Below are 13,250 nucleotides of genomic sequence, written 5' to 3'. Positions count from 1 at the left end.
GACACACAGAGAGAGGCAGAGACACAGGCAGAGGGAGAAGCAGGCTTCCCATGGGGAGCTTGATGCAGTGCTCAATCCCAGGACCCCGGGATCACACCCTGAGCCAAAGGCAGATGCTCAATTGCTCAGGTGCTCCGAGATCTGGAATATTTTTAGCCAGGGAAGAGAAATCATGAATTTTCCAGCTTAGAAAAATGACACTAGTAGTAATGTGGAGGGTGGATGGTGGGGGGTGGGGAGGGAAGGGCCAAGTGGCATGGCACTAACTGTGGGCAAGGTAATAATCTTAGAATACAATTTAAGGGTTTTCTTAATCTGTTATCACTCAGAGGTTATTCTTGGATTGACCTTTCCCTAAGCCCCAAAACAATATCTGAACCTGTGTATTTTTATTTTTACCATAGGGGCATCTCCCCAGGATGCAGAGAATAGAGGACAAAAGTAGCAGTTGTGCCTGCATGTCTGCCACTTCTGGGCCACTTTTCCTGAATGGTCTGAGTGTCCCTCAGGCTCCACAGTCTCATCCCAATGACTCTTGAGGTCCCCTAGCTTCTTTAGGATCTACAATATCTCTGACAGTGTTCAGCAGGAGAAGGAAAATTGCTTATCACAGTGGTCTCTACCGTTGGCTGGTGCTCGGTTTATGGTGAACACTCGCTGGAGATTCAGTGAGGTCTGAATGCCTCATTGATTACAGCGCCTACCTGTTGCCACGGATTGTGACTTCGAATGTCGGGATTCACGTGAGTTCAGCTCTTCCTATGCTAACAACCCACAAATGGATTTAACATAGGACTTTGTACATAGAAATTGAGAAGAACCAAAGCACTTTGAATGAACTGCGCATATGTTTATTAAATAGTTGACAAAGGGACATCAACAACCACTTATTACATATATATGTATATATATATATATAATTAACACAGATATGTTTCTCTCTTAACTGTCAATTTCCCCAAGAAAGAATTGTTCAACTGTTCAGTTCATGAAAGCTAAAGGCAAAGTCTCAGTCCCAATCCTATTCTTCCCCACCCTCTTCTTACGACCTACATTGATTCTCAATGAGTTGACCATCACCTTCTGTAGTCATAGCATCCCCAGAAGCATGCTGACAGCAGAGACTCCTCAGATTCCTTCTGTGTTCTCTTAAGCCCTGCTGGTAATGAGCAGGCTGTCCACTTTAACCAGTGTTGTTGCCACTGCTTGTTGCTGTCCAACCACTGTCAGCCTGTGATTTTTCACCAATCTCTTTGTTCGTATACATACATACAAAGCACTGAATCATTTATGGGGAGAAACCTCCCTCATCGTCATCAGGAAAACATGATTTCTCTTGCATCTGTTCTGTTTTTGTCCCAGGCACACCCTGCCTGCCTCTGCACTGCACTCCATTTTCCATTTACAACACAAAAATGCTGGGCTACGCTGACCAGAACTTCCTTCTTAGACTGATTTCTTCTTATTCTGATTTCCATTTTGGAATGCTCTGCTTTTGTTTCAGGCATCTGTTTGTAAGGACAGGAATTGGACCTTCTGTTCCTCTCATAAACCTCACCTTTCCATCCAGGTGGCTTCCTTTTTCTTATTGGAGCTCTTGGCTATTATTCTCCACATACACACTGTCTTCCTGCCTAAGAGAAAGGTGTAAGTCCAGGCACTGAGAGGAAGATCTGGGTGGGCTCAGTTAAATTAGAATTCTAGTGCAAGAAAGAGTAAAGAAAAAAAAATCTATGTGTACCCAACTGTTGAATATTAGCAAGTGCAGGCATTATTAGACTGCTCTAGGAACGTGATCATGTATCAGGCCTATCCTGTGTCATGCTCTTTACCACAGACATTGACCATGTGGGTGGATTTTAACATGTGGAGTTTCAGAATGTTTACTATCTACTCAATATTTTAGGTTCATTATTATATCATAACTTTCCTGACAATAACAAAAATACAGGAGCTTTCTTTTTTGGCCTTCTTGAGATGGTGAATGAATATACCACTCATCTGTAGGAATCTGCTGCCTAAATGCTGTTTGTTGCAGTAAAACATATATCCCTCATCTAGGCACATGACCACTGGAGAGTCATGCCTTTTAATTTTTTATCGATTTATTTTTTAAGTAAGAGCTACACCCAACGTGGAGCTCGAACTCATGACCCCGAGATCAAGAGTTGCATAGCTCTATGACCAAGTCAGCTAGGCACCATGAGTTAGGCCTTTTTAAATACAAACACTCCCAGGAGGCAGCACATAAACACTGCCAGTCTCACACCATAGTGTGATTGTTCTCTTAGTTCTCAGCTCTGAGATGCTCTCCATAGCTTGAGGTGCCCCAACAGGGAAGTTATGAAGGAGAAAAGTCCAGATATGTTTGGGGGAAGCAGGCCTGGTAAGTTGCTACCATGGAGCTTCTAGAGAGCCAGAGGTCACCATGGGGGATGAGGAAAGGAGGCTCTTAGAAGGATAGTGAATAAAGAGGTTGAAAAATGCCAAAGTAAACAGTTTACATCCAGTTTTGCCTGTGGGTCAACTTCCCTCTGGCCAACAAAGACTCCATTTTGATGGTGGTTGGGAATGCCTGCCCTGAATTCTTATCATTCAGCAGTTTCAAAAAGGAAGACATAAACTCAATATTGAAGAGGCCCAAAGACCTTTTGCAAATGTTTATATACTGAACTGGTATTCATGCTGGGATTACCAGACTCACAGAATCATATACAACACACCCAAAGGCTCTTAGTTGGCTCATTGAGAAACGCCAGGGTGGGAACCACACTCAGAAAGGGACAAAGTTGCTCTTAGCTCTGTATGATTCAGCTGACGCTGGACCTCCTCCTTGGCCCTTGGCACAGTTATGGACATGTGAAGGATACTCAAATCTGCCCTAGCCTCTTATCCAAAGCCTCTTCACCTCCATTTTCTATCAGCCTGGCTACCAAACAGTGGCCAATGTGGAGATGTTCACAACTAGTGTTTTTTTAAGTATTTAGAAATCTGACAGAGTAAAATATCACCTAGTTACATTTTGCTTTCTTAAGGAACAAAAATTATCTTTTCATTCCAGTGCCATTTTTTGGCGAAAAGCAATTTTAAGCGAGAGAAAACATTGTGATAGAAAAATTCATGCATCTCATTGTTATGAAACCATTGATGCTCATCTTGAAAAAAACAAAACACACAACACTGGTTTCATGTGTTCCACTGAAGATGCAAGATAGAAATGAATAACTGGAAAATACAAACTTCTAATAATGTATCTTAGGAAATACCTCAGAATTGCTGGAGCACAATAGAAGCCAGTAAGCATTATCTCAAAATGTTGAGTTCTCTTTTACTAAAATACAAATGTGCCTTTCTTGTGTAATTTCAATATCAGAGGAATAATACATCTAATACAATGAATGTATTATCTATATAATTCATAATACTGCAGGTATAATTGGAAATGCATTTCTTCTATGTATGAAGTAGAACTTGGGACCAAATCACAAATTTAAATTTTATATTAGAATTACTAAATTTGAGGATTAATATACTAGAACAGGAATAGCTTTTAAGTAAACTCTTAATGTGTGAATATGGATTCATAAAAAAAGACAGAACCATGAAATTTACACATTTTATTAAAAGAACCAAAAACAAAAACACAGAAGTAGCATACTAAAATGAGTTGCATAATGCACATTTCTAAACACAAACAAGCAGTACAGCACTATAACTTGGGGAGAAAAAAATCAAAGCATCTACCCTAATAATAGCAGTTGAGGGAATGAGCCATTGCATCTTGCAGGCAAAACATGATGGGAAGAGTTTTTACATCTGTGAAACATCGTGGTCATTATTAAATTTATAATTGTTGCACATGGCTAATAATTTTCTCATCCACAGGTAGTTTTAAACTGACATTCTTCTGTCCCAAATACATGCTTCATTTTCTACATTGTACTGGATTGTTATATAAACACACAAAGTTAGCCCTTAAAAAGGGAGTACATTTAGGAACATCTTTTCTTAAAATTTGAATGACTGTAATTTAGGGGTATGATAACAAACTCATTCATTTGCTAATAATTAAAGAAGCAACAACAATAATAAAAGGAAATTTATTTTGAAAAGGGCAATCCCAGAACCCAATGATATGATGGTCATATCATTCTCTCAACCGCTAGACACAAAAGAGCAACAGAATAATTTGGTTTCCATTATGAACAGATAGCATCTGCATACAGAAATAAAGCTTTGCATCCATGCAGTTCTATGTTAGATAAATCTTTCAGTTGTGTGTTTTGGGAGAAAAGAGCATGGCCTAAAGTTGGGTTACTTTTTGGTCTTGTTACAGAGGTACTTTTTTAAAGATTAAAGTAATATGATGTAGAAGGTGACTAGTGAGAATTTCTGCAATACCTTCAAATAGTTGTGATGTAGTTCACAGTGATACATTTCTTTTCTTTTCAGGATGCTATAATTGAGGATATGTCCTATCTAAAGATAAAATTTCTCTGGCATCATCCTGCTTTGGAGTATGAATGGGTGATTATTTTCTAGGCAAGATCAAGTAGAGGAGCTGGCTGAAAAGTGTATGAATTAGTCAAACCAAGCCCTTTCCCGGGTTTAATAAAAGAGGTCCCTTTTTGGCCTCAAGTCATTCATGTTTTGTTATGCTTCATTCTCTAATTTGACTCACTGAAACACAGCCACTGTGTTTAAGCTCCAAAGAGGGTGATCCAGTGGCTGTCAGCATGTACAACATGCCATCAGCTAATTGGTTATCTTTTGTGATGCTTCTAAGTTCATTCTTACTATTTTATAGGTGATTCTTCTTCACTTAAAATTTTATACTTCTCTTGTCCTTATGAAAATATATCCTTGTGGCTCATAGATTCACAGGGAAATACCAACACAAGGACATGGGGTAAGCTGGGCAAATACATTGGTGATGAGGTTGAAATTGGAGTCCCTAACTACAGAATGCATGAATGCTGACATTTTGTACTGGTGGAAATGCTGGTCAGATGGTCAGGCTGTTAGTTGTGTAGCTGACTCTGATTAAGGGCTGAAGGTGGGGCAGGCAGGGAAGAGAAATTTCTAATCAACTGGCCCTGAGCTATTGGACAACTGTAAGGCTTGGATTACTTTCTGGCTCTGGCTTATTTTTCCATCTCTGTGAGACCATCAAAATGGATAGTGATACTAGTACCAACTCCCCTAATCCCAAAATGGGTTCCTTCTCCAAAGCAAGGGCGACACGCCCCCAGGATGTGAAGGACTCAATTTACCAGTGGTGATCTATCCTTACACCTTTCTAACCTCATTGCCTAGAGGCAACAAAAAGTTAAATGGTGAATGGTAGATGATCAGGGAGCTAGAATCCACAGAGACGGTCTGATTGAAACATTCTTTTCCAGCTCCTATGTATGTGAGATTTGGGCGGGTTCTCTCCTGTTGAGTTAAAACAGTGGGAGGCTATAGTGGCAGAGTAAAGCACTTTTTAATCTGGTAGGGGCAAGTCAAAAAACAGTTTCCATTCAATAGGTATAAGGTAAATAAAGCCATTTATAAAGTGCCAGAAGCACTTTTTTTCTTTTGTTGGAGGGAACAAAATGCCTCATGCTGGCCATACTTAACTGTAAAATTCAGTCTCTCAATGGTTGCCAATGGGTTTTGGGATCTGAATTTTAAAGGGGAAGTAGTGGTGAATGTTAATTCTTTGATTGCCACTTAAGTGGATATTAATTGATGTAACTGATACATCTCAGTTGGTCATGTTCTGTCAAAGAACTATCCATCTTGCAACTTACAGGGCATCTCACTGCTTGCAACCATTGAAAAAAACAAAACCTTTGCCAGAAACCTACCTGGTGAGTGTGTGTGTGTGTGTGTGTGTGTGTGTGTTTACAATGGAGATGAATCTAAAAGGCAAACAATCTTTGCTACTGGTTTTGCCAAAAGATGAAGGACCTTTGCTCTTGGTAAGCTGAAGGTGACTTGTGTTACCTGTTACCAGTCTTCTCTTTTGGTGAACTGTAGCAAACCAGAAAGCCTCCCCAACAGCAAAGCGACACCATGCTTTAGTTAATTAAGTCTTCTAGCAAAACTCCCCTCCTTCTCAAGGCTTTAGGAATAACTCTATCTTACTAACATTTCCGCTATTATCACAGATCTCTTATATTAAAAAAAAAAAAGCTCCAAGCATAGCGTTCATGGACTATGTACATAAGTGCAAAAAAGGTGTGTCTCACACTGTCGCACCCTAACTGAGACCATCAATGAACTGCAGCATATGTCTCTCAAACACTGTCAAGGGGTCATTCCACAGTATCTGCATGGTTTTACAAATGGAAATTAATCTTAAAATACACTTCTATCATTCTTTAATCCGCATTTGGATGTATCGGTGGTATATGATTCCAGAAGAGACAATTTTTTGTAGTGATAGCTATGTCTTGTGCATAGAGTAATTTGGAATAAAAAATGTTATGAAAAAAGGTCAGGTAATAGGTTATAAAGGCAACGATCATGTTTTGAAGTCTAAATACTGTGGAACAACCCTATCCACACAACAAATTCCATTAAGCTATAAAGCCTGACTCTAGAATCCATGTGTTGTAAACTTTTTGATTAAAAAGTCACATAAGGACACAAATTCAGCTTTCACCTGGCGATTTGGGCTTAAAGAAAAATTTAGCCATATCTATTCTCTGAGTTTTGAGCTGTACCTTCTATATGGTCATACTGTCAAAAACCATGTATAGTTTACAAGTAAAATTAACAGCAAAAAAAAAAAAAACCAACAATAAACAAAAACAATGTGTCTAAAGGTAGCCATGTTGTAGTTTTGTTGCTAAAGCAACGACTAAATATAATTAGTTAAAATTATTATTCATATATAAAGTTAAGTTTGTTCTTAAACTGTGAAGTGTAAAGAATAGTTACACGAACTATAATCTATATCTTATTATGTGCCGGTGTCAGTTTAGAACCTATCTAGGTGGGTTGAGTACATGTAGTAAAATCTTAAAACTTTTCTCTAACTCTCCTGCGAAGTTACTTAGTTATAAACTTTTCTCTAACTCTCCTGCATTAGTTACTTAGAAATATAAAAATGTAGTAAAATAAAAACCTTAAAAACTAAAGAGAAAAACAAAGGACATGGCACCAATTAGTGACTTGGTGCTCCAAATCTATATTCATAATTATTATCTACAGTTTGATGATGTTATCAACTAAGTTTGCAAAAAAGTTGTGATACTCTTTTAGATACTATTCATTCTGGTGCCTTTGACAGGCACTGGTGAAATTAAAAATGAGGCCACTATCTTCCTACATCTATTCAACAGAACTGGGAAATTGTATTTCTCCTCTTCTATTTCAATGTGTGTAGAAATGGAGAAAGCAAAAAGAAAAAAGATTCTAGTTTCTAATCATTCTGTACATTACATCCTACCCTACAGACTAAAATAAGTCGGAACTTTAGTGAACACAGCCTAACGGTGTAGGACAACACTTAACGGCAAGATCAAAGTGCTTTCGTATGTTCAAAAACGGATGGTGAAGGTTGATGGAGAAGGGAGAAGATGGCTTTTCACATGACAATGAACTACAAATTAGACTCTACTCTAGACAAATGAGATGAAATGCAATAGCTGGTTACAGAATCATGCTCTGATTGCAAAGGTAAATACTGTATTCAAATAGCAATTTTATGAATCCATTTGGTTTTAATTTCATCTTAATCCCTCTTTTAAAATATACTTCTGTTCACATAGTACCTTTTTAACAAAAAAAATTTTTGATACTACTAAAACCCTCTTAACAGATACTTTTAGATTATTTTCTCTGTATACCTGACCTGTTTTATCCAAGTTTCAGGACTCTTGCCTATTTTTGCAAAAGGCTGAGAGAAATGGACAAAAACAATAATTTTGGATAAATAAGAATAGAAGTCCTTGTAAAATACAAAGCTTATAAAATGTTAACTAAGAATCACAAGTGGTTAGAATTTTATATATACAATTCATCCAGTAAATTGTTGTTTAGAGTCACTGATTAGTTTGTGACTTGGCTTTTTAACTTGAAATTTATAGTCTAATGACTCTCCTTTCTTCTTTTCTTTTCTTGAATAAAGAGAATTTGAGTAAGCCATTCATTGCACAACTCGTTTGAAGAGTGCTATCTTAAAATTGCATTTTTGTTGATGTTCTTTAGCATCCGATCGAAATGTTAGTGCTTTGAATTTTCTTTCTTTAAATTCACTTAACAAAGTAACTGTTAAAATGCCGGCAATATCAAATATCGTGGCACTGAAACTACAACTATCCTGAATATCCTTCACTAAACCTCTTACTAAAAAATAAGTCATTACTGCTGTCTTCCAGTGCTCATAGCATCACAAAAACCACCGTACGACTCTGGGCTTATTGTCTATGTAACATCTTCATTAGAAGGTTAAAAGGTTAAATGAGACAGTACGTTGTATGAAAACATCTAGCTATGCAAAAGAGTTCATTTTGCACTGAAGACATCTCTATCACCTTAAAGGAAGACACCAAACTAGCTCAGGTGCATCCTTCCTGGATTTGTGTGATTAGCTCTGCCCTTCTGGAGAGGCATTGGCACAGGTTAGACAAAACTCAGTTCTATACACAAGTCATTTCACAAAGGCATATTCTACTTTCTTCTCTAACAACATTAAGATTTTGGGAAACAGAAATTAAGTGGTTCAAGGAATCAACAGGTAAAAGTCAGGACACTTCTTGTTCTCTCACTCCAGGCAATACTGTTAACAGGTGACAATGTCTTGATGCAAGCCAAGACCATTTAGAAATTACTGATGATCATGATATAGGATTGATCATTAAGAACAACAGGATACCAACTACCAAACAGCTAATTTTTTGCTAAGCGAAGTGGATCTGCTTTGGAATGGAGTCTCAAATGTTCTGAAACACAGACAATGTGAAACAGAGGAAGCAATGAAAGTTGGGAGATTTTTCTGGGTCTGACTGCCACCGATTACAGAATGGATTAGGTAGCTATGGGCAGGTCACATGTCCCGGGCCTCAGTTTCATCAATTGTCAAAAGGTTGTGCCAACTCCACTGTTCTGTGATTAAACACTGCTAGCCAGCTTAAGGTATTCTAAATCTGATTTTCTCTTTGCTTGTTATTTTCGTGAAGGGAAACAAACCTGCTATACATATTAAATTTGATGATTGTATGCTTTCTAGCAGGAGAATATATATTTAGTAGAAAATATTAAATCTAAGTTGATGTGAAATATCATATGGTTCAGCACTAACAATAGTAACTAATGAAAACCTCTCTATTATCATTTTCAAATACATATAAAACAAATTTAAATGAAGAAACAAAAAATGGTTTGGTTATGATATGACTGTTGTTAATAAAGTCTGGGAAGGGCAACACTTGACACAGGCGCTCGCTCCTTCACAAAGTGTTCAACGGAACTGGAAATTTGGTTGAACTGAAGCTAAAGACAACTGTGGACAGCCTTCCTAGAAGTTTTAAGTAAATCAAAGAATACTTTTACATGCCTCCCTACCCCTTCTCTCCACCCTCACCATTTCTCCAAACCTATATACTTCTGCTCCAACTGTGATCAGTGGAGAAGACTGTCCATTTGGGGAGGAAAGGCCTCATTGGAACCAATTCTCTTTCACCGTGACTTTTGCAAGATTGCGTCTTATTATTCAGAGTAGTCTAAAGAGCACTAGCCATTTTCATTCACAGAATGGCACTTGTGAAAAAGGTTGCATTGCAATGGTTTTCACACATTTTCCTCCAAAACATGAAAACTACCTCCATGCCTCCACCTCCCTGTTTAATTTAGAACCTACAATTAGCATACCTTTAAGCCTCCAAGTACCAATTTTCAGGTAAAGTTGACAAGTGGCTCAGCTTTAGACACTCAATCTAGGAGATAGGATCCTTGAACCACAGAAAAATGTAATGGGCATTTTACATAAATGCTGAGAAATTCATTTAAGGGTAAATTGCAATTTTGCAAGCTTTTTATGGAGTGAGACTAGAGGTTCATATTTTAAGAAGTTCTCTGGGGGTTTTTTGATGGGTAATTATTTCTCACTCCCCCAAAAAACCTAGGCATGTGATTGTATTATGCAAGGTCAGATCTGCAGGTATTACACGCATATTTATGAACAGGTTTTGTGCACACTCAAAAGTGAGGTCTTTTGAATGTCTGCCATAAGAAACCTACAGAAATTTTCTAAAGAGAGAGAAAGCATATTAACATTAATCTGTCATGTTTTTCAAACACAGATATTTCTGTTTCCCATTAATAATATTTTAGTTGAAATCTAACACCACACATCTAGAGGAAAACACTATAGTATGTAAAAATCTAACACACCACGCCACACCACAATAGATACAAGAGTGGGGAAAATGCTACTGGATACATTTGTTACATTCTAAATAAACCCAACAGACTATTGTGTAAACAAAACAGTAAGGTAACACTTCAAAACAGATGAACATTTACCCACCAAGAATGCACAGTAAGCCAACAGTGCACTGTGGAGATTCACTCAGCATAATGGTTATTGGAAAATCACAAAGAATAATGTAACAAACTACAAAACTTTATGGTCATGTTCTACCTACTAATTCAAATAAGATAAATGGTAGTTATTAATTTTCTATTCATGTTTTAACACCTCTGTTGACTGGTTAGTGCTTCATTGTTTTTCTTTGAATGTGTTGATATGTGCACTTTGTTTAATATATTGACCGCACCATACTTATTGTTGCGTTGGTAGAAGAGGACCTATGAGAATATATATAGAAAGGCCATATGGAGGTTCTCACGGAGAGATCTTGATACTCCGTAACTCTGTTGTTCAGAATTTCAACTGAAATGGAAAAAAAAAAAAGAGAGAAAGAATGAGAAATATTAAGGGGTCATGGAAGAAGGAGTCAGGATACTGGCTTCTTGTGCCATTTCTGTATGCGAACTGCCAATATACTCCCCACTCTGAGTTTCATATTCTACATTTGTGAAAATGGGGCTGTTGGAAAGGGTCACAAAGAGTCATATAGCATGACAGTTTATGGTTCTCACTGAGTGCTAGTGCACAGAATCGCCCTAAGTTAACAGAGATATGCTCAGTAGCTTAAGGCATCATCCACACAATGCCTCAACGTATTGATAAGCCTCCACCCATCTACCCACTTCCTTCAATTTCCTTCAAACATATGTTGAGAACACATGTTTGATACCAACCATTGTGAAATATGCAAATGTTAAACACACTTTAAACTTTTTAATCTGGACGTTTCGGACCATGTAGGAAATAGCCAAGGTGTGAAATCTAGGTATACAGTATTTTACAAAATTATGTTGCTGAACTTTGGAGAAATTTCCAACATCTGTTACATGTGGAAGATCATGATTATGGTGTGCCAAATATGTCTAAATTTTCTAGTGGAATATAGCAAAAAGGAATCCCCTCAAATATGTTCTGTTGGAAACTTTATCATTGTACGGGACAACTTTTGTTTACCGTAATGTAAAGTAGCCCATGAGAATCAGGCAAGTATTTGCAAAACCCATATTCTCATGTTTGATGCTAATTCCAAGTTGCTGCTATCCCAAATGATACTCCTGGACACAATTACAATTTATAGCTACTTCTGTTATTCTGTGTACTCAAAGGGGTCTCTTTAAAACATTCCTTATGATTGAAAAGGCTTGTTTGTCTAATATGCAGTCAGCTATAGGCTCTGTCCAGGACAGAGTTTGCATGCTGGGCCAGGTTCTGGGGAACCAGTCTGTCAAGTGAACAGAACCATCACCTCCGTCAATTAAATGAAACGCTCCAGTTGTGAGAGCTTCAAACTTTCATTGATGAATAGATGCAATTCAGAATTCATACACTTGTTTAGTAAGTCCCTATTGGTAATTAATTAAGATACCTAGGAGTCTGAAGTGGCTTGAAAAGTCATTTTCCAAATGAAATACTGCTCAAATTAAGTGTGTGCTCTGTCTGGCTCTGGACTAGGCAAACAGGAGATTAAATGTTCAAAGGTGTGGGTGGTGGGGGAAGGGGAATCCAACAACAGTTGTTGGGTTTTTTTTTTAAAGCCACGATTTGAAGGAAAATGATTACATTACTAAATTATGTCACTCAAAAATTCAAAACAGCTGGAGCATTTCTGATAGACCTATATGGTAAACAACACAAAATGGCAGAGTGTAAAAAGCACGATCTTTTACAACATCATGGGAGTAGCATATTCCTGAGTGCCTTTAAGATATTCATCATAGTCAGACCAACAAAATTACTTTGCTTTACTTCAACAAGGACAAAAAAAAAACCAAAGCTAGAAAAGTGTTAAAGAATTAATATTCAAAAGTGATTTGTGTAGTGGGCTGACAAATCAACCTCCTTTAATAACAGGAAAACATTTCAGAATTTGTAAGCTCATTGGGAAAATATAGTACCAGCTGTCATTTTTCATAGAAAAAGTTGCATATTTGCTTCCCACATCTCAATTTGGAAAATTTAAAATGCTTAACTCAAGCTCTAAGTTATAAGCACACCTATTAATAAAAATATTTACCAAAGCCTTTAGCAAATGTAATTGTGTAAATAAAAAATATAACCTATAAATATTATTCATATGAATACTTAAAGAAACTTACTGTTCTACTGGTAACTTCTACATCTGTGAAACAAACATGCTGCTATTCAGTTCATCTACTGATAATGGGGTTATCTATAGTAGTAAAAAAGATTTTAGATTAAAATAGTTTCTTGAGAGAATCCCATTTATTTTGTTCACTGTTTGGACATGGTAATTAAAAATCATAATCAATTTCACAGAAAAATTTAGACTTATTGACCATATCCACTAATAGTTAATTTTGCAAAGCACAGATTAGAATGTGGCTTATTCCCCCAGTGGATTAATGCTCTATGTGCTGTGTGGTTATCATGGTAATTGAAGCAGCTGTGGAATGTGTAGTCTTGAAGCATGGTTACCACCTTAATAAGGCAAAACAGCCTTCACATTACATGATGATTATTTTATGTATCTCATTACAATTTTGAGACTCTCTCCCAATTTAAAATTTGTCTTTGGACTCTGCCTGTAAATACCTTAAAGCAAATGAAAATCACAATAACACAGGCACATCTAATGTCAGTGTGAGATCTCTGATGTCACCAATGAGTGTCACCGAGTGTCAGAGTGTCAGTGTGACATCTTTGA

The 13,250-nt window shown here is 37.2% G+C and overlaps 1 protein-coding gene and 1 long non-coding RNA gene across 12 annotated transcripts in view; one reads left to right on the top strand and one right to left on the bottom strand.

Moving 5' to 3' along the window:
- The window catches only part of LOC144307963 (uncharacterized), a 107,911-nt gene extending 103,631 nt beyond the window's left edge, over positions 1 to 4,280 (top strand). The window contains exon 3 of the long non-coding RNA XR_013374603.1: positions 405 to 4,280. This is a non-coding gene — a long non-coding RNA (uncharacterized LOC144307963). The remainder of the gene's footprint in view (positions 1 to 404) is intronic.
- Positions 3,603 to 13,250, bottom strand: part of MBNL3 (muscleblind like splicing regulator 3) — a 113,327-nt gene continuing 103,679 nt past the window's right edge. For 8 of the 11 annotated variants that reach the window (XM_077888056.1, XM_077888058.1, XM_077888059.1 and 5 more), the window contains 2 exons: positions 12,682 to 12,755; positions 10,748 to 10,888 (listed from right to left, as the gene is read on the bottom strand). In XM_077888056.1, coding sequence (XP_077744182.1) covers positions 12,699 to 12,755 — 57 coding nt within the window. In that variant the 3' untranslated portion in view covers positions 10,748 to 10,888; positions 12,682 to 12,698. Of the gene's footprint in view, positions 10,889 to 12,681; positions 12,756 to 13,250 lie in introns of all 11 variants that reach the window. The other 3 variants (XM_077888062.1, XM_077888061.1, XM_077888060.1) reach the window with 1 other exon arrangement.

The sequence above is a fragment of the Canis aureus genome, chromosome X (assembly GCF_053574225.1).
Source record: "Canis aureus isolate CA01 chromosome X, VMU_Caureus_v.1.0, whole genome shotgun sequence".
NCBI lineage: Eukaryota > Metazoa > Chordata > Mammalia > Carnivora > Canidae > Canis > Canis aureus.
The sequence above is the reverse complement of the archived record's forward strand: the minus strand, read 5'-3'. Positions and strand labels throughout refer to the sequence as shown.